A 23741-nucleotide genomic window follows, 5' to 3' on the forward strand; every position below is an offset into this window, starting at 1 on the left:
TTCAGATCCTGAATCCATCAATGTGATTTGATTGGATAGTTTGCCTTGGACTCATTTCATGGTTGAACACATGACTTGATGTCCTGGGACCTGTCAAGGGACTTGGCTCATGGGAGAAACTGTGCTCTCTTGTTGGACTCGATCCTCTGGGTCCTGGTCCCACCCACCAGGCAGGAGATAAGCACACACAATTCAGATACTGGAATACAAAATGAAGCTCCCAGTGTTTATTAATTGCAATCAAATGTAAAATCATAGCGCTATTTCAAACAAATGCAGCCATTAAAACAAAACAGCAACCAAATCCTTACACAAGAAAGTCATCTTTTAAAAACCCAGAGAAAGAAACACCTGGTGTAAAGAAAGACGACACCTGAAAGGGCTTATCAAGGAGTCTTCACGCGGACTCCCCTCCCAGGAACGTTCATTTATAGCTTCAATCTCGCGCAGCAACAAAGGCACAGTGAGGCAGGCGGCTATTGCTTCTAAGAGAAAAATCAAAGCAGCCCAGTGCGATTATTTTTCCTAAAGGATCTTGGGGAGTTGAAATAACAGACTCTGCGCCAGGGGCTGACGGCTGGCGGGGAGGCGGCCTCGGGGCCTTTGCTCCACTTCAACCTTTGAAGAGAGGACAAGGCACTCAGTGTAACATTCTCCCTCACAAAGAGAGACCGAATTCAAGCTAATGCCAAGAAATGTTCTCATCAAAGTAAACACTAAGCCTGTTCCTGCAAAAGCTGGGAGTAGCATGTGATCCCATCCAGCACGGTTCCTTTCTCCTGCTAATCTCTGGGATTTTAAATACAGTCTTTTTGAATCACATGAATAATTCCAGTAATGTGAAAATGACGGAAGTCCTGAAGCTTGGGGCTAGTGTTGTTAAAAAAATGACAACGAGAGAGCGCACTGCATGAGGGGGCCAGGCCTGCAGCATCCCAGGGCTCATTATCCAAATCCCCGCTGCCACAGGATTTAGGGAAGCACAGGCTGTCAAATGTGAGTGTGCGCAGCGCCCGAGTTTGTAGAGAACCAGACCGTCGTCCAGCAGCGCTCCAACTGACACACACGTATTCCTTCACAGATCAGGTCAACTTCCAATAGCACTGTCTGACCCTCTGACGTTGCCCCGGGACGTTTGTCATTAGTAAAGTCTACACTGAGAGCCACACAATGGAGTTACCAAGAAAACCACTGCAAAAAAGCATCTCACAACGTTCTAAGAACGTTTTATAATTGTGTGTTGGGCTGTGCTAATGGCTATCCTGTGACCCACAGTGTGTAGGCTGGACATGCCTGCTAGTGTGAGACTCTTCCAGATGACTACATGCTGAAACATACAAATACACGTCACAATTTTAAAAATTAATCAGACTCTCGAAAAACCACCCAAAGGGGAGAATGCACATTTTGCCAGGTCAGTGGAAGTGACGTCACGGAAATGCTAAAGCTCTAGCACTGCCCTCTAGTGGTGATTTGATGGAGGAGGAACAGAAAACAAAGGAGGGGAAAGAAAGGAAAATAGAGGAGTTTCAAAACAGAAGTATTGGTGCCGCAGAAGGCAGCGCGGAGTGACCAGCGCTCACAGTCTCTGCAGAGTGTGGGCTGCTCTTCTCTAGAAGCAGCCTCCGAGGCTACCAAGTACGTCCAGAAAACTGTTGTGCAACTTTCCTTACTTCCTCAATTTTACATAAATGCTAAATCATAAGCTTTAACTATATTTACAATACAAAGATTCATTTTTTTCCACATAAAGTTGTAGTTGGTTTTTAAATATTGGCCATGGGACGTACTTTTAGTACAACAGGCAGGGCTTTCTGCCTGCTACTCTCCTATGGTTTTGCACTACAGAAGATTCTCTGGGGCTTTTTTGGAATATTCTCGAGAATGAATCCAGCTAGCTTAAGGCCTGTCAGTCCCACTGCCCACCTAACATTCTAAGTCATCAGTGTTTCCTCCACCTTGAAGCTCTGGACTCTTCACAGGCCTAAGAAGAAAGCTGCTATTTTATAAGCTGACAATCATACGTGGATACTCACTGCAGAACGCCTGCTTTGTCCTTGCTTGACCACATCAGCCAGATGAAGAGTGGCCCTGCGTCCTGGTCCCAGCTCGGTCACCCTCTTCTGCCTCTCTGGATTTCAGTGTGAAGACGTCTCCCTTGTACGGTGCACGCCGCACAGGCGTAGGTGTGCAAGTCTGAAAGAGAACACATCTCACGTCTCTCTTGTGGTTTTACACACTTGAATTTCATTAGCCACAGCTCTCTGCTTGAACTGAGAGACCAATAACCGTGTGGGTCTGTCATAATGAGTCCTACGTTTTTACCTCGGCCCTCAGGAGGCAGAGACAGGGCTCTCCAGGCCAAGCTGACCAGCTAACCAGCTAGACTAGCTGATCTACAGGTTCTGGGTTCAATTGAGAGACCCTCCCTCATTAAATAAACATGGGAAAGTAATGGAGGAAGGCACATGCTGTCGACTTTGGGCCTCAGCATGAATGACATACGCATAAGCACATGTCCACACACATTCAAACACCCATACACAACCAGCAAAAAAAAAAATATTCCTAGGAAAAAGAAGACAGGAAACGTTCCATCTGGTCCCACACTCTAGTGACTTCACAACACCCCCTATAGCCCTTTTTCTGTCTTTTCTTCCTTTCTAAAAAAGTGGTATTTAAAAATAAAAACTATCATATATTTATAAAATATTCTAAATTTATTATTTTATGTGTACACGTGTTGCCTGCATGTATGTCTGTGTACCATAGACATGCACTGCCCACAGAGTCCAGAAGAAGGAAGCTTTGCATGCCCCAGAACTGGAGTTACAAATGGTTGTGAACTGCCATGTTGGTGCTGGGAATTGAACCCAGGTCCTCTGGAAGAGCAGCCAGTACTCTTAACTGCTGAGCCGTCTCTCCAGCCCCAACTGCCTGTTCTACCTTTTCCCAGCCCAGTTGCCCATAGCCCCAGAGGGCTTTCTTCTTCCCAACAACTCTTTGGATAGTTGGCTGCATAGTGCAATCATTTGCATGTGTGTTTTGTTTTCTTGGTTGCGGTGGCACATAGCAGGCCTTCCGTGGAACCTCACCGCTGCAGTGACCCACAAGGCAACAGGCTCAGATGGAGTGCATTCAGGCCTTGAAAAGCATCCTGAACTTTAGAAGCCAAAGAATTCATGAGAAGTAACTAAATCACAGTGTTGACAAACAGGCCCATATCCTTATGGATGAAGCAAGAGGCTGTCAGTTTCAGCGGTGACAAGAACAGGCTCTGGAGTCAGGCGGCCTGCACAGTCCTTCAGTTCCTGCTCCCACTCCCCTAGCACTAGCTGATGGGGAAGGCTGTCCTACACTCCAGTTAGGAGGGCTACACATAAGCATGTACAATAGTGCCCAGCATGGAACATGTTCTTGGCCAATACAGTAATAGGCTAGGACACTCATGAGCATACAAATTATTACGGGCTGCACCTAACGCTGTAATGATCCACGGGGGCGGGGGGAGGGGGGTTGAAGTGGACCGGGTCTAAGCTAAAACCTCCTCGTTCTACTCATTGTTTGCAGGGAACAGACAAGCTAGTAAATGCCTCTGGGCCTGCATCCTCGCCCATGAAGAAAATGGTGAATAAAACCCATCTCTCAGAAACGTGAGAAGTTCCAAAGGAAAGCACCTTTTTCATGGGCAAGGATGTAAGCCCAGAGGCATTTACTAACTTGTCCATTCCCTGCAAACGGTGGGTAGAAAGAGGAGGTTCCAAGGGGTCATCTGCAGCCGGAGAAACACTCTGCTACAGGTTGCTCTGCCGCCTGAAGATCCCTTCCCTGGGTCCTAGCTGGAGACCAGGACCACACCAGAAGTCACACTTCGGGATTTGCAGGAACTGTGGCAGTGAAGGTCTAGCCTCAGGCTTTTACAGGAACCGTGGCAGTGAAGGTCTAACCTCAGGCTCCCCAGATTTTTGAACCCTTTTGCTATTGTCTTTTCCTTAGAGGTGGGTTGTATAAGCTCTGTCCTGACTAGACTCAAATCATACTCGTTCTGTGCTGTCTTCTGACCCCGACATCCTTCGCCACAGGCATCTCGGAGCCTCAAAAGACATCCACAGTGACAAAACGACACTCGCCCTGCAGCTCCGCCAATGCTGCATGTCAGAAGTCCAGGTGCACATTTGTTTTCTGAGGAAATGGAGTCTTGGGCCTCCCCTCTATCAGCAATTCCAAATTTCCATGTGAAATATGAAATACCAGCATACTAGAGACCACAGACACAGCAGGACCAGGGATCAATGTTCAGAGATTACACTTCTGGATCGCAGACTCCATCCCAATGTCTTCGGCTAAATGGACACAAGCATACTTAATTCTCAGTGGATTTTTAGTGCAGCATAGAACACATGGCCCTGGATAGGACTGGCATGATCTGGGCTGAGCGTAGTCAGTGGATTTAAGCTCCTGCATTAGGGACTCCTGTTCTCATTGGCTCCATTTCACTGTCTAGCTTTCTCCTGCTCCCCGAATGTTTTCTCTTAGCCTTGACCTCTGAAGGCTGGGGTCTCCTCTTTTCTTTCTGCCTGACAGCTCCCTTCGTGACACAGGACTTGGGAATTGAAATCTATATTTGATGACTCTTAACTTGATCTAAAGCCTTTATCTCTTCCATTCCAGATTCCCTGATAAAAATAGCTGGAAAACCACAGCAGAGAGGTGGGAAAAAGTGGGTCATGAACGAAGACCTAGGCACACACTAGGAACTGGAGCTGTGAGAGGTAGGATGCTGAGCCCTTTGGCATCAGGGACCGCTGTCTTACCGGTCCCTGTATCCTAGCACTGTGAGTTAGGCCTGACGATCAACAACTATTTGTGAAATGAAGGGAGGATGTTTGGTTATTGGACTTCTGGGAACTCTTTACTATTCTGATGAGAGCAACATTAATTAAAATTATTCATAAACTTTCTCAAGATGCATCTCAAGACACTGGGGACCTGAGGATACATCTGGCATGGGTCATGCCACCTCTCCAGTGCACCCTACTTAGGACTTGGCAATCACAATTTAGCGCCAGTGGTTTCCACCTCAACAGTACTACAGTCAGATAAGACAGCCTGAAGGTAAACCCGTGGGGAAAGGTGCCCTAAGTGACACGGAGAGCAAAAATAGCCCTTACTTGACAGAATATGGGTGGATTACTTTAGCAGATGAGAGTTCAATTTGAGTTCATCATATTTAATTATGATTGTCATTGTGATGTGTTAATAGAAAGGCAAAATGAGAATTATACGCAGCGCTATGAATAAACATTAATCGCAATCATCATTATATCTACATAATTACAGAGATGCTTTCTGGTTAGTTGATCAGGGGAAGAGGAGCATGTAAATTGATGGAAAATGTGACTCTACTGAGGGAGATGCTAGAATTTCTGAAAGCGGCAGGAACAAGTGAGAAGCCTCCCCAGACCTCAATGGAATAACTGGTGCCATGTCACCCATGGGAATCAAGACACTCAAATATCCATAAAAACAACAGAAACTCCAAATGCCAGGCAGCGCATACTGGCCTGACCTCCAGCACACCAAATGATTGACAGCGGCCTCTGGAAAAGTCCAGCCTGCCCCTGGTGAGGTCAGAGGGCATTTTGGACACATTAAACTGAGCTACCCAGTGGTTCCCAGTGAGTCGCTACAATGTAAGAAGCAGCTCCTGGGTTCAATGGAAGAGAGAAAGCTCAATGATGAAGGCATATGTATGTTAGCATCCTTAAAACATGCTCTGAACCATGCCCAAGAACAGTGCAGCAGCAGACATTCTTACTTTGGGGCTGGGGTCTCTGGTCAACACCCTACACGCTGCAGAGGGGCAACGGAGAACTCACCTGAGAGACAGGAGGCGGGGCTTATGCACCAAGTAGGATTGAAACTTAATGATTAATGTGCTTTACAATGAACCTCAATTTCTTAATCTATAAAACAGGACCGCCAGCACTTATCACCAGGATCGTAAGAATCAAACTATGACACCTAATTGATGAGCAATAAATATTATTGCTGCCGGGCGGTGGTGGCGCACGCCTTTAATCCTAGCACTCGGGAGGCAGAGGCAGGCGGATCTCTGTGAGTTCGAGGCCAGCCTGGTCTACAAGAGCTAGTTCCAGGACAGGCTCCAAAACCACAGAGAAACCCTGTCTCAAAAAACCAAAAAAAAAAAAAATAAATAAATAAATAAATAAATAAATAAATATTATTGCTGAATGATGCAGAAAGGTCAGATAAAGCAATAAAAGAACTCTGGTTGAAATGCCCTTCAAAGCGCGAGACTAGACATCTTTCATATTTTGAAGTATTTTGGTTGGGCATTCCTAGCTCTAAGATTTGACATTTGAAATTTCCTAGTGTTTCAGAGTTTGGAACATCTCAGGTCTCAGAGAAAGCATCCTTCCTGCAGCAGCGGCCTGGCAAACAGCAGCCATAAACCCTCTTCTTTTCTCTCAGTGCTTAACATCCCAGCTGCAGCCCTTGCCTCTTCCTGGGATGCAAATGTGCCTTTCTGTCTGCTTTCGAGCTTCCAGACTGACAGTAACAAGGACTTGGATGGAGCGCGGAGCACACGTGTCTCTTACAAGCTGAAGAGGCAGCTCCAGCAGCCTCACCTTTGTTTGCTATTCCCCATCGGTCCCGTGAATCAGGACTCTATGGCTGTTGGTGACAGCAGTTAAATGACTTTCTCACACTACCTACCACCTTGAGAAAGGCATTGACAAACTGTAATGCTGGAAATGGAAAATACCCATTTCAAGGACCGAGCCAGTCATCCACTTGGCTTTTTCTTATCTAGAAGGAAAATTATGCTTATCGCTGCAAAGATACAAGGCAGTTTAAAAGCGTTGGCAGCAGTATTCACAAGCTGTATATTTCTCCAGGAAGCTGTTCTGATCTCTCTATAAAGAGCAATGTGACCGTATTCTCCAGAAATGGCTGCAGTTGCTTAATACCGAAGAGAGGATAAAGAAGGGCTTTGAGAATAGCTTAGGGAAGGCTTGTATCTTCAATTTTGTTGAAAATTGTAATACTCTAAATACACAAAACTTCCAGGGATATAATCCACTTGAAATTAAAGAGCTTTTTTTTGTGTGTTTGATAAGGAATTAATAACACATAGTCTGTTCATTCAGGAAACCTGAAACATCTAAGTTCCTGTTACTTCTGTCTTTTATTTCTTTAATTTTCCTCCCATCCTGTTAGAGCTCTTCCCTGAATGGCTTGTTATGTAAAAGTTAAGTGTTTTAATGTCTCATCTTCTTATTTTAAACATTCTGGGCAAGATTAGTTACCTATATTCCAAAATAATGATTTTAAAAAATCGCTTTCCTTTAGATTCATGTCTTCTATTTTGTATTTTTTTTTTAAGAAAATGTTTTACGAGTATAAATGTTTTGCCTATATGTATGTCTGTGTACTAGGCCTGGTGCCTGGGAAGACCAGTGACGTGTGTAAGATCCCTTGGAACTGGAGTTACAGCTGGCTATGAGACACCATGTGGGTGTTGGACCTAAAACCCTGGACCAGGGTCTTCGGAAAAATTGCTCTTACCTGCTGGGCCGTCTCTCAAGCCCCAATTATCATTTTTAAAAGGCATTTATTTTTATCTTTATGAGCATGCCACATGGGTGGAGGTGCCCATGAAAGCTAGAAAGACAGAATATGATTCCTTGAGTTGAAGGTGCAGAAGGCCATGAGGCCCGTGATGAGTGTTGGGACCAGAACTTGGGTCCTCTAAGAGATCAGCTGCTTTTGACAGCCGCGACTTCTCTCCGAGCACTGAACAAGACTTTTGGTTCCTTGAATATTCAGTTTTTTAATCTTTTTGTTTGTTTGTTTGTTTGTTTTTCAAGACAGGGTTTCTCTGTAGCTTTGGAGCCTGTCCTGGAACTAGCTCTTGTAGACCAGGCTGGCCTCAAACTCACAGAGATCTGCCTGCCTCTGCCTCCCAAGTGCTGGGATTAAAGGTGTGCACCCCCACTGCCCAGCTCAGTTTTCTAAATTTAAAGGGAGGGGAAGCCTCCACCTTCGCCTCCCTGTGCGGGCGCAGTCAGTCCTTTGGAACGCCCATTAGAATTGCTTCTTCATGCTGCACAGACCAGCAGAAACACCTGGGGTTGCTGTGGTTACTGCTTCTCAGCTTCTCACCTGTCAGTGCCGACATTGCTAAATTAGCCCCACAGCAAGCTCAGCACCGTCTTAAACATCATCTCTGTTGACTGAGATACTGCGTTCAAAGAACTGCAGGGCCAGGGTGTAGCTCAGCAGGAGGAGGCAGGCCTAGGTGTCACCCAGCATGGAAAAAGGGGGAGGGGGATAAAAATAGATTTATGGGATTTGGGAGAAATTTAAAGTTGCTTAAGAGCACCAGTTTACCTAAGCAAAACCTTAGGCAATTGTTTGAGAAGCAGAGGTTTTTTTGTGTAATGCACTCTGGGAATCTGCGAATGAAACAAATCACAGAAGGTCACACCGAGGAGGCCCCGGGAAGGGGCCGGCATCAGTGCAGCCTGCTGGGACGAGAGCGGAAGCACTCACAGTGGGGCCAGCTGGGTAGTGCTGGGAGACTGTTAGCACACACTGAGAGGGCAGAGTCACCTCCCCACCCTCAACAGACAGAGTTCTAAATTCTTTCGCCAAAACTTTTAATTTTTTACAATATTTTAGTACATTTAATGAAATTTAAAAATAGTTAAAATTTTGTATAAACAAAACATGAAATGCAAGATAAATCAAAAATGCCTCTTTTTTATCACTGAGTTGTTACAAAGATCGTAGGCCTTTGTTACAGAATCAGTTATGGGAAAATGAAGAGACGGGACTGACATTTATTAATTCTGACATTTAGAAATCTTATTTGAGGGTGGAAATGTTTAATGTTCAGGTGAGAAAGCAGAACCCAAAGACGACAAGGGACTTGCTCAGGCCGTACTGTTAGGCAACAGGGAGTATTCCCATCCAGATCTCCCTGTCCCAAACTCCACCTCTGGTGGTCACCCTGAGAAGCACCCTGTGGATGTTCAGCTAAAGGGGGGACCATTCTTCAAGCCATAGCAGCTGAGGTAAGACCCCCAATAGTGTGCAGACAGCAGACCATGCCTCTCATGGCAGCTCCCAGCCAATGATGGTGCCATCTGGAGCTGGAAACTTCAGAGGTGTCTCAGATGCCCCCTAAACACAGCCCAGCCTGGTCTGAACTACAGCCACCTAGAATGTGTCCCTCACTTTACCATATTCTTTCCTCTCGTGGGCCATTCTTGAATTGCATTCTTGGCTCTCTGTTTCTCAGATCCTACTTCCTTTCTCTCATGGTTATCGCCAACAACTCCCCTCCCCAGTGCCTTGATGCGTGTGACCTGGCTCTTGGAAGACACTGACTGCCACAATGGTGAAGAGGTCTTTATTCCCCCTCCCCCCGCCAAAAAAAAGGAAACTCTAAGAGACACATCTGCAAACATCCAGCTAGGTCTTCTTTCACTGAAAGCTGGGATGTCCTGTGCTCCCTGGCCAATCTTGACAGCCCAGGAATGTGTTGAACCTACTGTGACATGATGCCACCATCAAGAGCACTGAATAACAAATCTGACACCAGGGCGGCGCGGCTCAACAACACTGGTCGCTGCTGACACCCAGGGCGCTGCAGCTCAGCAACACTAGTCGCTGCTGACACCCAGGGCGCTGCGGCTCAACAACACTGGTCGCTGCTGTGGGGCTCACCTGGTCTCGCTGCGTGATCCGTTTGTAGATGTATTCAGTAAACGGTTTGCGTGGAATAAACTTCCCGTCTCCTGCTGCGACACTGAAAACGCCTGCTTCATACACCACTCTGCCTCGGGAAATAGTCACCAGAGGAACCCCGTGGCAAACCATGCCCTCGAAGATGTTGAAGTTAACGGCCTGGTGGTGAGTTTTGGCAGAGATCGTCCTGCGTTGATAAACCAGAACAAACTCAGGTCATCAGCAGCTCATCTGGTGAATACAGAATGCTACAAGAAGCCTGATTTAGTAGAACCCTTGGCAACTCTGCTAGGCAGGGCTTCATCAAGGTACCAGGGACTTCTAGAAAAGAACAGACCAGTAACATTTTGTTACAAAGTCATTATGTTCTTGAAGAGGAAAACCCAAGAGACACACCTTTAACCAGACAAATGAAGATAGCCCGGGAAAAGACATTGTCATGTTGAGTCTTTTAAAAAAGTATTTCAAAGAACAACGTTTCCCCTACTTTTAAATCACAAGACATTCTGAACACAGAGTGCATGCTGGCCTATACTCAGCTCTACAGAGTGTCGACTTTGACAGGTGCAGCTGAGGAAAGAAAGCAGGCTGCTGCACGTTCATACAACCTCTAGAAAGAAAACATGTACACATGGGCGATTACAGAGGAACACGAGGGACATGGATCTGGAGAACTCGGGCTCTTACACTGCGTCTGTGGCTTCAAGTGGGGTTGACACGGAAAAACAACAAATCGGATTTCTCTGCTCCACACCAAACAAAGGTCATTGTTGTGATCCTTCTCATCCTCGGGGTTAGCCAGAGAAAGGGGACAATCAGATCACATCTAATAGAGTCTTTATTATAAGGCGTGATAGAAATGCAGTCACACTAACACATGATGAGAATTCTAGGCATTATCACCCGCAGCTTAAAGAACTGCTGCCGCTTTCACAAGAAAGGTGTCTGACAGGGTGTCATCGCACTCAGCTTCTCCTTCCAGCCGGAACTGGAATTCTGCGGTTCTGAGGAGTGTTCACACATCTGCATCTCTGCACTTTCTGCTCCTTACCCCGAATGCCCTCCTTGCTTCTATTCCCTGCCCCCGAAAACTCTGCCTTCTGCCCATGTTGGCACAGGGGCAGTTGACGGCCCTGCTTTAATTATCACGCAATACAACCATGTAAACCAATGTCACACCAGATCCCGAGTAGCTATGGCTGTTCTGAATGAACGACAGAATTGTAGATCCCAGAACCCAACCAGAGCTTTGGCAAAACCGACTGTATTTTCCTTGTACCCTCAAATTCTTTGAGTTTTATTTTGCTTCATCTTTATTTCTTCAAATTATGAAGATGGAGCCCATGGCCTCACATGTGCTGAGCTGGCACCCACCACAACCCAGCCCTAACTTAAGAGTAGGGTCAGGGTCTCTTGAACAGACTCTTGTCCTAGTGGGTGCCCACTGTGAGTCACAGAGCAGGCTGATTGATGCTCAGCACATAGTAGGTGCTTCATAAGTATAAAATGGCCAAACAAAGGTTTGCACGATTTGTCTCCTGCTTCTGCAGGTCACTTTTATTCTTAACCTTGGTGGCATGACCGTGTTCTGGAACGAGAACACAGAGTTAAACCGGAAGTAAATACACAGTCCAGGAGTTCTGTTGAGTGCCTAGCAGTTGCAGTCAGTGGTCCATGTCCATTGGCAATAAATAAGTAAACTTGTGATAGCCATCACCCTTGTAGCAAATGAGCCTCACGTGAAGCAGGGATTCGTCGACACTAGCAGTCCTCGGCTGTAACAGTATTAGCAGCCATAGCATAAGCTGAGTCTTAGCTCTCCACTTCTCCCGTGGTGATTCTGATGCGAAGCTGTTAAGGAAGTTGCCCGAGGCTCACAGAGCTCAACATCCAGAGACATTGCAGGGGTTAGGAAAGATGTTCCTGCTGGAGAACATTCTGTTTGTAGAGCCCTATTGTCTTAGTTACTTTCCTGCTGCTGAGATAAAATACCTCAACAAAACCCGGGGGTGGCGGGGGCACTTATTTTGGCCTCTGGGATCGTGACAAACCCTCCTTTCACAGCCATCTCAAACGTGTGAATCTGAGGTTCTTCTTGAATGTCAAGTCTGAGGTCATCTGCAAGCTGATCCTGCACGAAGCATTGGACAGAGATGAGGGCTGCACGTGGTCATTTAGCCTCATCTGCAGCTGTCGTCAACGCACACAGACCCGGTCCTGTCCTTCTCCAAACACACCCCTGCGTCTCTACTTCACTGTCATGTGACAGCCCTCAGCTTTTATGAGTTTCCAAAAAGCCTGCTGCTGGCGTGAGGATCAAGGCCAGACCTAGAATCTCCCTGTCAATCTGGTATGTTTGCTAGCTATGGCTAAGTGGGCCATGTTGCAACAAGGACAAAGGTAGTGACGCTCAAGTTCTGGCTTTAACTACAAGGGACTCAGTCAATAGGAAGTTGTGAGGGTCAGCAGTCTGGGAGACAGCTGGAGGAAACCTGCAGTGTCTTTGCAGCATAGTCTGCTCTTAGATGAGCCCCGCCCACGGTCCCAGGGGTGGGGTGGGGGTGAGTATGGCGGAGCTGCCCTGAGCTGTCTTCTCCCATCAGAACGCTGGTGTTCCTGTAAGGAACCTCTATTCTTCCCTGGAGAGAATCTGGTGAGACTCTCAGTCATGGTACCCTCCTGGACCCTAACCCAGAGATGGAAGGGGATGTCTTCTTTCCCAGTAATAAGAGAAACAGAAGCATTTAAAGGGCACAACCCCACACAAGACCACACCCTGCTATAGGCTGCCCCATGAGAGCCTGGACTCCTCAAAGCAGTGACCCAACCTCTGGGTTCCCCTTGGCCTTCCATATACTGTATCTTTACATCAGTGAGCTCAGCTGGTTACTATCATCAAAGACCGACAGTGTGGCCTGAGGAGGATCATTCAGTTAACAAGCAATGCAAGTCATATTTATTGTAGCACAATTCATAACAGCCGAGTCATAGACTGAGCCACAGGGCTTGCCCACAGCTGAAATGGTCCAAAAGACCTGGTCTATATGCATGATGGAATATTACTCAGTCACAAGGTTTAGAACAGAATATTGTTACTCACAACAAAATGGATATTAGTAGAAGCCATTACTGTAAGTAGAATGAGATCAGCACAAATATCTCATTCCCCCCATAGTTCGTTCAAACAAACGAACAACAACAAAAATCATTAACCTGAAGATAGGATATTAATTATTAGAGATTTCAGTGGTGCAGAGAGGCAGGAAAAAACTATGAGGCTGGATTTGCACGGATGTTTGTGAGGCAGAGTGCAAGTGGCCCGAATGGAGAAGAGGATCACAGACAAATCCGCCTGGGGGCAGATGTGAGTGTGGGCCAGAGCCTCTTCCACTTAAGGCCGGGGAATGGCAAGATGCACCACCAGGGATTTTTCCGGTCTCACAAGTGTGCAGAGGATCTTGTTCACATCCTCCCGCCTCACCACTGGCCACTATGGCTGTCTGCTGCTCAGTGATTAGCACCCCTCTTCCCCTGCACTGAACTGGGTCCCCGCGTTGTTGTGTCCTCTTCAGCTGTTTTTCTGGTCGCTGACCAGGGTGACATTGACCTGGGTCAAGCTCATCCTGAGCCTGTATCACCAGAGTCGCAGGAGGGGGTGCCCCCTCTGTCTACGGGACCCCAGTTACGATTACACTAGCTAAGGGTGATGCTGCCCACAGAGGACCAGAGGCCTCGAAGCTAGCGACAAGTTGCTTTCTGACTCGGTCAATAGCTTGTTGATGCCACTCAGGCCACAGCTGCGGAAAAGCACTGTGTCCTTTTCTAAAGGCTTTCTAGCAACCAGCCAACTGCCTGCTCTTGTAGACGAGATCACCAAAGCAAACCAGCCCAGGCAGCAGCCCCGCCCACGAGCATCCCAAGAGGGAGATGAAGAGGAAGGAACTTTCTTTAGAGAACTGTGGGTCTTCCTGACCCCCCAAAAGTGACTTGTCTAGGCATTCTCTTGTATCTTGACTCCTTCATCTTATCCATAGCATGAATGGGTTCCTATGTGATCGACAGGAAAAACAAAATACAAAAGGAAGTCAACGGAACCAGCACAGTGCTATTAGTGGCATTTTTAAAAGCGTACCCCATTTCTCCTTGTTAAGATACCTTGTACACGCAACATAAAACAGTAATAGCTCATTGTTAAATCTCTTCCATCATCTAGGAGGGAGATGCAGTTATCAGTCCTCCTACAGAAGGAGGCTGAAGTATAAAAAGGATTAATACCTCACCCGTGGTACCCAGCCTACGCTCATGTGGCTGCGGGACAGAGACGAGTTACAACAGGATCTTGTGTGGCTTCAGAAGCTGGGAGCAACTGCCCTTCAAGGTTTATGGGGAGCCCCACAAAAAGTGTTTGGTTGCTGCAAACATCCTTCACCCTCAGAAAATAAATAGGAACTCACTTTTCTCTCCATCCTTCGTGGTGCTTCTCCGTCTGTTTTCTGTGTGGTATCAAAGGACTTGAGATGCTAGTAAAATTTCCTTGGCTGGAATTGCTCAGTCATTCCCAGCGTTACCATAGCAGACGAGTCCTGGGTTCCAACTACCTCCTCTGTCAGCGTCATGGAGGTGACATGTTACAGAAATGGGGAGCCGAGGAGGCACATCTCTGAAAATGCTAACTGGTGCGGCTTCAAGGACATTGTCATTATTAAGCAAAGTTGCTGATCTCTGCAAAATCAATCTTCCTTCCTCCATTCAGATTTCCATACCAGCTTCCCACAGAAAGGAAGATGGGCATTGCTTCAACCACATTATTAATCTAAGACGGACAATTGCTTGGAGCTTGACTGGTCCTCAATGATGACAAAACATTTAGCGTTGATTCCTAAAAATGCTGCCAAACACTGACTTAGAGGAATAAATGGATCCTGTCCCTTGTTCTTTGGCTCTTGGCTTCAATAAAGGCCACGGATAGTGGTATAGATCATGACAGCATCAATTGTGTTAGGCACTACAAGTCTGACCTTGGGGTGGGGTAGGGACCACATCCTTCACACCCCGTGTACCTCACACAGCACTGAGCATCTAGAAGGCCCTTGCATGCATCCTCATTTATATAAAAGTAAGTTATTGGCCAATTTCTGTGTTGCTACTTAACATAAATACTGCATATTTTAATCACCAGCTTTCAGAAAATGGGAAACTAAAAATAATTGAGTGTTGTGAAGAAACAGGAATTGAACGTGAGCCAGCCAAGCTAGCAGAATAGGAGGCAGCACAGCCTATGAATACCGAGCAGGTAAGTGCTTAGAGATGAGGGATGCTTATTAGGTTTTGGAAGGCTCGTCTACTGGCACGGCCAGTCAGTGAGGGTTGGAACAGCCTTCTGGGGCGGCATGTGTGCTTGGCCTTAGAATCCTGTGACTTTCCGGGGATCTGCTTTGCCTTTGACGAGGCGACACCTCCTGACATATCCCCAGGCACGGTCTGAGTGGGAAAGGATTGGTTTCTTACACAGAGGTCAATTGGACTAAACTATTCCGTTCCCTTCCCGGGTACCCAATGGGCTACGTGCCTGTTATACACAGGGCTAGCTCTGAATCGTGAGACCAGAAGGGAACTGTGGCAAACCGCTAAGCTCTCCTCAGAGGAAATGGAAAAGAGAAGATAGGGCAAGAAATAGCTGAGGCGTTCAAAATTCACTCTTATTTATTTATTTTTTTTTTTTGATGGAAGCAGATGACCTATTTTTCCTCCTCCCTCACCACAGGGGACAAGAAAAAAGCTAGTGAGCACAATTGATGGCAGAGGAGCCCTGGCAAGGGGACTGGACCAGGCACAAGCAGGCAGATAACCAGAAAGTCAAAGAACTGGAGGAAAGCCACCGAGGGTTTGCAGCAAAAAGAGGCAGGTAACGGCGTGGAGAGACTGTGGTCTCTGTAACCCAGCTCCAAGTGCTGACCTGATCTCTGTCCCTTTCCGGCAACGTTTGGGCAGCATTTCGAAGAGGTTACGTTAACTGTTTGTCATCTACTGAGTAGCTGCAGAGTTCCAAGTCACTGTCCAGTTTAGACTGGTAATATGTTTAAAGTAACACTTAAAGCATTATCTCATTTAACCTCCCACTAATGGTGTGATGGTAAAATTCTTATCATGCCCGTCAAGGCTTAAAAACCTCAGTGGGAAGGGGACCCACAGATCTCTTTAAAAACAACGTTAGTGGGTCCTAGGAATGGCACAGATTGTCAGGCTTGGCAGCAAGTCCCTTCCCCCACACAACCACCTAGGGAGAATCTTACAGAAGTCCCTGGATCTCCTCCCTCCACAAGGAGACACCACAGACCTGATGAGCGAGGGTCTCAGTGATTCCGGCTGCAGTGACTGAAGATGGCAGCAGGCAGCTCTGACCTGGAGCAAGCGACTGTAACCGGGCAAGAGTCAAGTGGTGCATGACAAGGGTAGATGCTGGGCTCTGTGAAGACTGCCGCTCAACAGTGAGGGCGGCTTGCTCAGAGCTGCTCAGTGCAGGCTGTGCACACTTATCTGGGAGCCACCTGAGATGTAGTAACTACGCCATAAGCAGGTGCCACCGTAGGCTCATGTACGCCTTTGCCTATGGTGACTACTCAGAGCCACTGTTCAGCTTTAAGTTGATGATGCTACCAACTAAGAACAAAAGAACATTTCTTCACCTTTTCCTCCTTCCTATCCTTTTTTTTTCACTTGAACCAGAGTCTCTCTGTGTAGCCCAGAACCACTTCTAACTTGATAGGTAGTACAGGTCAGCCTCTCCAATCACTGCTTGAAGCCTGTGTTGTAGCACAAATTCTAATTGTTCTTAATAAAAACCTGGAGTCAGATATTATGGGGTGGAAGCTGAGAGATCAGAGAAGCAGTGCCGTCAGCCACTAGAGAGACCTTGTACCTCTACCAAATCCTCAGACCAAAAGGGCGATCCTGTCCTCGGACTGCATCCTCTGACTGACTGCTTCAGGCTGCATCTGCGGACTACATCTCCAGACTGCACTGAGCTCTTGTCTCCTTCTGCCTTAGATTCCTCTCTCTACCCAGTCCTATCCATTCCTGTCTCCAACTCCCTAGTGCTGGGATTAAAAGTGTGAGTAACCACCGCGTGGCCTCAAGTGGCTTATCTCTGCACGCTGATCTTCAGGCAAACTTTATTTGTTAAACACAAACAAAATATCACTACACTGTACTATGGACAAGCATAGGCCAAGAGGCACCAAAGGCTTCCTAGATGTCTCAGTGGAGATCAGGATGTCAGAGAATGGATATCCAATGAGGGGAATCTGCAGGCCAGTAAACTATAGTCCCTGGTCTGCAACCCAAATCTGGCCCACAGCCTCCATCTATCAATGAAATGTTATTGGTACACAGTTGCCCTCATTCACTTACATATTATCTGTGGCTGTGACTGGATTACAGGAACAGAGCTGAACAGCAGCAGCAGAGACCTGTGGCTTATGAAGCTACAAGAAGCACTTGGACAGTCACCAAAATAACCACTACTTTTTCTAGTGTTTTAAATGTCTCCAGGGGCAGAAACAGAACAGGATAACACACTTTTGGGTATGCATGGGGGTGGGGTCGTGATGAAGATTAAAGCATAGCAATAAGGAGAAGAGAAGATGGCAGGTAAGAACAGGAAGGGAGGCAAAGAAAAAAAAATAAAAAGACACTAAGTGTCTGAGGCTGTGGGAACCTTGGCATTTCTTCCTCTCTGAATTACTCCTGGGACTGTTACTCCTAAGGATCTATTTTTTCTTTCTCTTTTAAAATCGCACAGCATTCACCTTTGAACTCACGTGTTTCTTCCTTGCATTTACTAACAGCTCCTCAGTGACCATCAAGATTGTCTGGTCAGGTTCACTTCTGATAAATGTGATGATAATAAGATTTTTAGTTATGGCTTTCATTTACTGCACGCTTATCTGTGCGACTCTGATGCTAGAAGCTTTTCATACATTATTTTATTTAATACTTTATTTATACTCCGTGGGAGCACTGAGGCTCAGAGAAACCGGGGAGCTCACCTTTCACCATAAACAAAGTCGTTGAGGCTCAGATACCAAGAGGTTAGCCATTGCATGTTGCTTCCCACTGGAATTGATAAACACATGTGAAATTCTTCCCCAGATCTTCCCAGAAATACCAGAGCACCTTACAAGGAAATTTGGCATCAAAACATATTAGAAAAACTTTGGGTAAAAAGATGTGTCCCAGGTGCCTGTGCGTCATGTTTCGTTTTTTATAGGAAAATATACTAATCAGCATAAATGTCTATCCAAAATCTTCCCCCCAAAGAGGTCGGCAAAGAAGCCATCATCATGAATGCATATCACTATGCTTTCTTTCAGCTCTTGCTCACATAGTGTTCTTATAAGTAGCAGACAAGTGATAGACGGGACATAAGGAAGGGCGGGTTTGCCGTCTATTCGGGAATTAGATGCTGATACATTGAAAACAAAGCGATACTTGGAGTCTTTTATCAATCACCGAACGCTACACCTGCATCATTAGCCCTTCCTTGTCTCTCATTTCTCAAATAAATGAGGTTAGATTGCTACCTAGACCTGTGATGTCACCACAGAGGAACTAGGTTCTTAGACTTGGGGTTTGCAGACTGAGCATTCTCAGATAACTGCTCCATAGCTGTGGCCTGCAAACTCAGTCTACACAGCTGCACTCACCTCTGGTTTCAAGGGACGAAAGGGAGAGAGGCTCCAGCAGGCCTGAGCACCACAAACACTTCCCGCAGGCCTTGCCCTTCCCTCTTCCCTCTTCCTCACTAAATAGCAAAGTAAAACAAACAAACAAACAAACAACCCCAAACCATTAGATCACATTCCTACAGCTAGCCACCAAGGTCTAGTTCCTTATTTGGCTACTTTCTACCCCTGAGGCTGACGACTAAGGTCCAGCTTTCAAAGTATTAAAACCTCCTTTTGACTACCCTAATTAATCTGTCCAATCAAAATTAACCACTTCATCCTAACAAGGGGCTTCCCCCTTTCACCTTTATAAACTGCCATTTGCCTGCGGCCACATCTGTCTCCTTTCTATCCTGAGGCAGTCCTTTGGCCCTAGGGGGCAAGTAATCCTACCCCTTTCTTCTTAGTCCTCTATCTCCTGTCTTTGTCTCTTATTCCCTGCCCCTTCCCTTTGGGGCAAATAAATCTTTGTGTGGAGAACTTAGTCTTGGGGTGCCTTGTGCTGATTCCAGTTCTTTCAGAAGGAAGGGAAGATGGAAGGAAGGAAGGAAGGAAGGAAGGAAGGAAGGAAGGAAGGAAGGAAAAAAGAAAACAAATTTTGCGTTGGTGAAAGGATATAGGTAATCCTTAATTGTTTATGGGTGCTCCGGGCAGCATTCTCTCATCCGCGTACTTATGGCCCACCTGCTCCGTGCCAGGCACTGTGCTGGGTGCTGTGGGTGAGCCGGATGAGAATCCCTGGCCCAGGCAGCTGACAGTCTAGTCAGACTGTTCCTGAATTAACAAACATTTCTCTGCTAGAAACAGGATTCCAGCATGGGTTAATGAACAAGATCAGCATTTCAATAATAGTACCAGCACGTGGCACTTCACAGTTTACCCAGAATGCTTTCCAGGAACCACTTTACTTCTCAAAAGGAGCTCGGAGAGCTTGCCAGAAAGGTGATAGAACCCTTAAACAGACAACTAGCATTATGTCACCCAAAGAAACAGTAACAATAGGTGTGAATAGACATTTCTTTATAAGAAAAAAAAACAACCCTGGTGACTAATAAACCTGAAGGTGTCAGCTTTATCAGTGCTCAAATGAAAGCGATTTGCAGTTGAAAGGTAATAATTTTTACATATAAAAGAAGCAAGAAAAATCAAAGGAAAGTCAGAGATTGTGCTGGTTGCTAGAACCGGTCTGCCTTTAGTTTAAACAGTGGAGATAACCCGCGGATTCAGCTTTAAAATAGCAAAACTGTGGAAATTGTAGAGGTGCTCATCACCACGCACTCAGAGAGGATGTTCACAGAGAAGAGTCTAGATCATCTTCCCCAGGCCACATTCATGCCGTCCGACTGAGTGCCTGAGAATTGAGGGGTTCTAAAATATATTTGGATCACCCCAAACTAATGCCTTGGCACAATGCAGCACCCAAGCCACATTCTGGTGACACTGGGGTCAAAATAGCACCTGACTGACCTGTCAGTGCAAGGACAGGGAAGGAGTTGTGATTGACAAGCCAAGATGGGCCCTGGGCCGACTGTTGATTCTCCTAAGCTTTATTTGCTGTAGGATTCCGCATTCTGGGTCCGTTGCTTTTGGTATCTTCCTGCTAGCTTCTAAACCTCTTGAGCTGTCCTTATTGTATTGGCAACAATGATACACTACACACCATAATGAAGGCATTATTTCTTTGCAACCCTCACCAAAAGTTGGTGTTATTCTTATTGTAGCCTCTGCATTTTATCAAAGAGAAAAATCTACATTTTACCAAGGTCAGGGGAGTAATTTGCCCAAGGGAGGTTTCTCATTGGCCCAATTAGGTCCCAAGTTAAAAACCTGCTCCTTGATTTTGAGTGCCGTTTATTACTCTCACCTGGCATTACTTAATTATGGGTCACAAACAAGCATCACTGTGTGGAAGCCAAAGTTACACTTTAAGTTATGCCTAAGAGGTTCCTGAAACAAAGTTGCCTCTGACCTGCAAGCCCTCTGCATTAGAGACGTTCCTAAATTGCTGGAGGCTTTTGTTTATGGGAGATAATAAGCCTCACGTTTTCACTTTTCTGAACAAGTTTGTTTGACCCATCTGCACCCAACTGCTTGATCACCTGTGGGCGGAGTTTCACAGGCTGGAGGCACGTCAGGATGTATGCTTGCCCCCGATTGGACCTGACGGGAAAAGCAATGAGTTACGGGTCTTCCTCCTTAAGTCCTTGCCATACTTGATTCTGGGTCATTTCCCAGGAACCTGAGTATAGACCTGGCCAGAATCCATCCAGCTAGCCAGTATTTAATTACAGCTTGCTTCAAATTTAGCTTTAAACTGTGGTAATGGTCTTATCCTCCATCAGTGGGATTAACAACTGCCCCCTCTCTTTAACTCCACTTCCACTGCTTCATCCATTTCTTGGAGTTTCCTTACCAGGAAAAAAAAAAAATCTCTAAAATAATTCCTTTTTCTCAACCCCCTTTCCACGGCTTCTGAGGATATTTGTTTATTGGCTACCGGAGATTGAGCCAGGAGCCTCCTGAATGTTATATAAACACCCAACCCTGGACCACTCCCTAGCCCTTCTTCTGTATTTTGAGACAGTCTCACTAAGTTGCCCAGGATGAACTTGTGTTAAACTGGAAATTGTGCAAAACAAAACAAAATAGAAACAACTAACCCAAATTCTCAATTGTCCAATTAAAGCTAGCTGTTTTGGGGTGCACCCGGGACTGACCATCCCTAAGTCAGGATTTTGGAGGACAGCCCCTGCTGGCATTTTGAGGTCTCTTATGGGAGAGATAAAGTGTTTTTCAGGGGTAAGAGAGTTTACTGTTATATCGTTAGAAAAATACAATGAGAGGAAGGAAGAACGAGTTTGGGTTGAAAAACGTATTTTGCCGTTTATATCCAATCTAAGAAACAGGAACTTATTCTTAATTACGGATAGAAACCTTTACTTGCAAGGGCTTAGCACTGGACAAACAAGAATTTGTTCTCTAACTACAAATGGAGACTTTAACCAGCAGGGGACCAACAGGAACTTAATCCTAACCATCTTAATTGTAAACAGAAACTTAACCTGCAAGGGGTCGGTTCTTGCTTTGGTCTCACAGCACCTGCTCCTTGCTGCCCTGCCTCCCACCCTGACGGACTCTTACTCCTCTGGAACCGTGAGCCCAAATAAACTCTTTTCTCTATAAATTGCTTTGGCTGTGCTAATTCACCACAGCTCTGGGAAAGTAACTCTATAAAGGTGTAGATCAACTCCAACTATGGCTTGACTACATAGGTGCTTGAGCTGCAACCCAGACATTCTTCTGTAGTTAACTCAGCCCTCAAAGCCTCATAGATCCTAGTTTTACTTCCTTTCCATCTGTGCCTCACTCCACAGTGTCTTTATGACTTTGTGAGTGAACCTTTCCCGCTCTCCTCCTTAACCGACTTCACCACAGTAGATGGTCTGCCCTCTCTTCGCAAACCCAGAGTCGCCCTCAAGGATGCTCTTGAGCCGGTCCCAGCCTTCTCAGGAGCTACTGCAGGTGAACCCAGCTCAGGATTGTCATCTGGACCCCACCTACCAGTCTTCACCTCTTCCCCATCTCATGCACTAATGGGACTGGTGCCAATGTCCCTTTTGAAATATTATTTGTCTTTTCTTACATTTGTGTCTTGCCTGCCCCAGTAATGCACACCCTTTTTGATAACATACACAATACCTTATCTGTATGTCCCCATGTGCTCAGAAATTCCTTACACATAGTAAGTATACAATAAATGCATGTTTATATGTAACTACCACTAATGTCTTTTCCTTTGACATGTGGAATTCAATAATCTTTTTACCAAAATACTCCACTTTAAAAAGTATGGATAAATTGTCTTTCCATTATTTTTCCTTTGGGGGCTTAGTTTCCCTGAAATGCTTGGCAGGATTGTTGAGTTGAGAGCAATGTCAGGATATTTCCTGTTGAGAAAGAAATCAGGGAGGAGATGAGGGGTCAGGCGGAGAGAAAATCTAATGGCAAAGAAGCCACCTTTTGAAGGCTGGTGAGACAAAGAGTGTTACAAATATAGAAAAACATTTAGAGGGAAGGATTCACAGGGCAGGCAGGAACTGCAATTCAAAAGACAGAGACTGAGAAATGTTTCCATTGTGTGGCCTCTACAGTAGTCTCCTACTACCTGTATGGAGGTTTTACACCTTCATCTGTGCCCTAGTCCCTAAGCTCCTGGCGTCTGTATTGTATTTTATTCACATCTGTATTCAATACCCTTGAGTATATATATTTGGCTCTATTGGGGATTGAACCTGAGACATCATCATGCATCTGAGGCAAATGATTTACCACAGAGCCACAGCCTCTGCCCTTGCAAAGGTATCAGCATCAGATGACAGGCAGAGGAACACGGGCGACCACCCCCTGCATACGTGCCACACGTAGCCCTGAGAGGGGCAATGATGCCCTGCCCCAGAAGGAACTTTCTGTGTGCTCTAGACATATGGAAAGCTGTACACCCAGTCCAAGGAGGTTCTGCAAGTCCAGTTACAGTCCTAAAGGCAGGCCTGGTGAACCAAGGGAAAAATCTCCTTCAGGCAACATAATCACAGCATAAAAAGCAGTATCGATCTGCTTGTCACCCCGCCAAAGAGACATCAAGTCAGACAAAGGAAACCAGGCAACAGGTTTGAAGTGACAGCCGCAAAACAGACCTGCCCAGCCCCGACCCCTTCCTGGCGTTCTCTGGTGTGTGCTCCTTGGTCTCCAGGGAAGCTGCTGAGTAGGTGTTCTGCGGGCACACAACGTCTTTCAAACTGGAAAGTCAACCACTTTCTGGTGTCCAGAGAATCCATGCTGCCAGCCCGATGTGCTCTGGGCTGGGGTCCAGGCACCCTGGCAGATTGGTAGGGATCTGTGCCGTGTACCAGCCAAGTGAACTCTTATGATCAAGGACAGACGTGCAGTCTGTTGCCCAGGAACACAGGGAGGAGGCCCTGACCTTGGATCAAGAATCTCAGCTTGTAGGTGTTGAGTGTTGGGAACTGAAGGGTCAGTGTGGATGTTTATCCAGAAGGAGCATGTCTGAACCAATGACCTTGAGTCACAGAAAGCAGGCCTACATCTGTGTTCCTGTGTCTTGAGTATGAGACAATATTTTGAGGACCAAGTGTTAGAACGGCAAAATAGATGCAGACTTGAGTCTAAATGTGAGTATCTGTTTTACCCTAAAGGAAGGGAGGAGGGTCCCAAGTC

At 46.2% G+C, this 23741-nt stretch overlaps 1 protein-coding gene across 1 annotated transcript in view; it reads right to left on the minus strand.

Moving 5' to 3' along the window:
- Positions 1-263: 263 nt before the first annotated feature.
- The window catches only part of Dpys (dihydropyrimidinase), a 67935-nt gene continuing 44457 nt past the window's right edge, over positions 264-23741 (minus strand). The window contains exons 9-11 of the mRNA XM_057791911.1: positions 9760-9967; positions 2037-2196; positions 264-618 (exon numbers count right to left, since the gene is read on the minus strand). Of these exons, the coding sequence (XP_057647894.1) occupies positions 2071-2196; positions 9760-9967 (334 nt within the window). The 3' untranslated portion in view covers positions 264-618; positions 2037-2070. The remainder of the gene's footprint in view (positions 619-2036; positions 2197-9759; positions 9968-23741) is intronic.

The sequence above is a fragment of the Chionomys nivalis genome, chromosome 17 (genome assembly GCF_950005125.1).
Source record: "Chionomys nivalis chromosome 17, mChiNiv1.1, whole genome shotgun sequence".
In the NCBI taxonomy this organism is placed as follows: Eukaryota; Metazoa; Chordata; class Mammalia; order Rodentia; family Cricetidae; genus Chionomys; species Chionomys nivalis.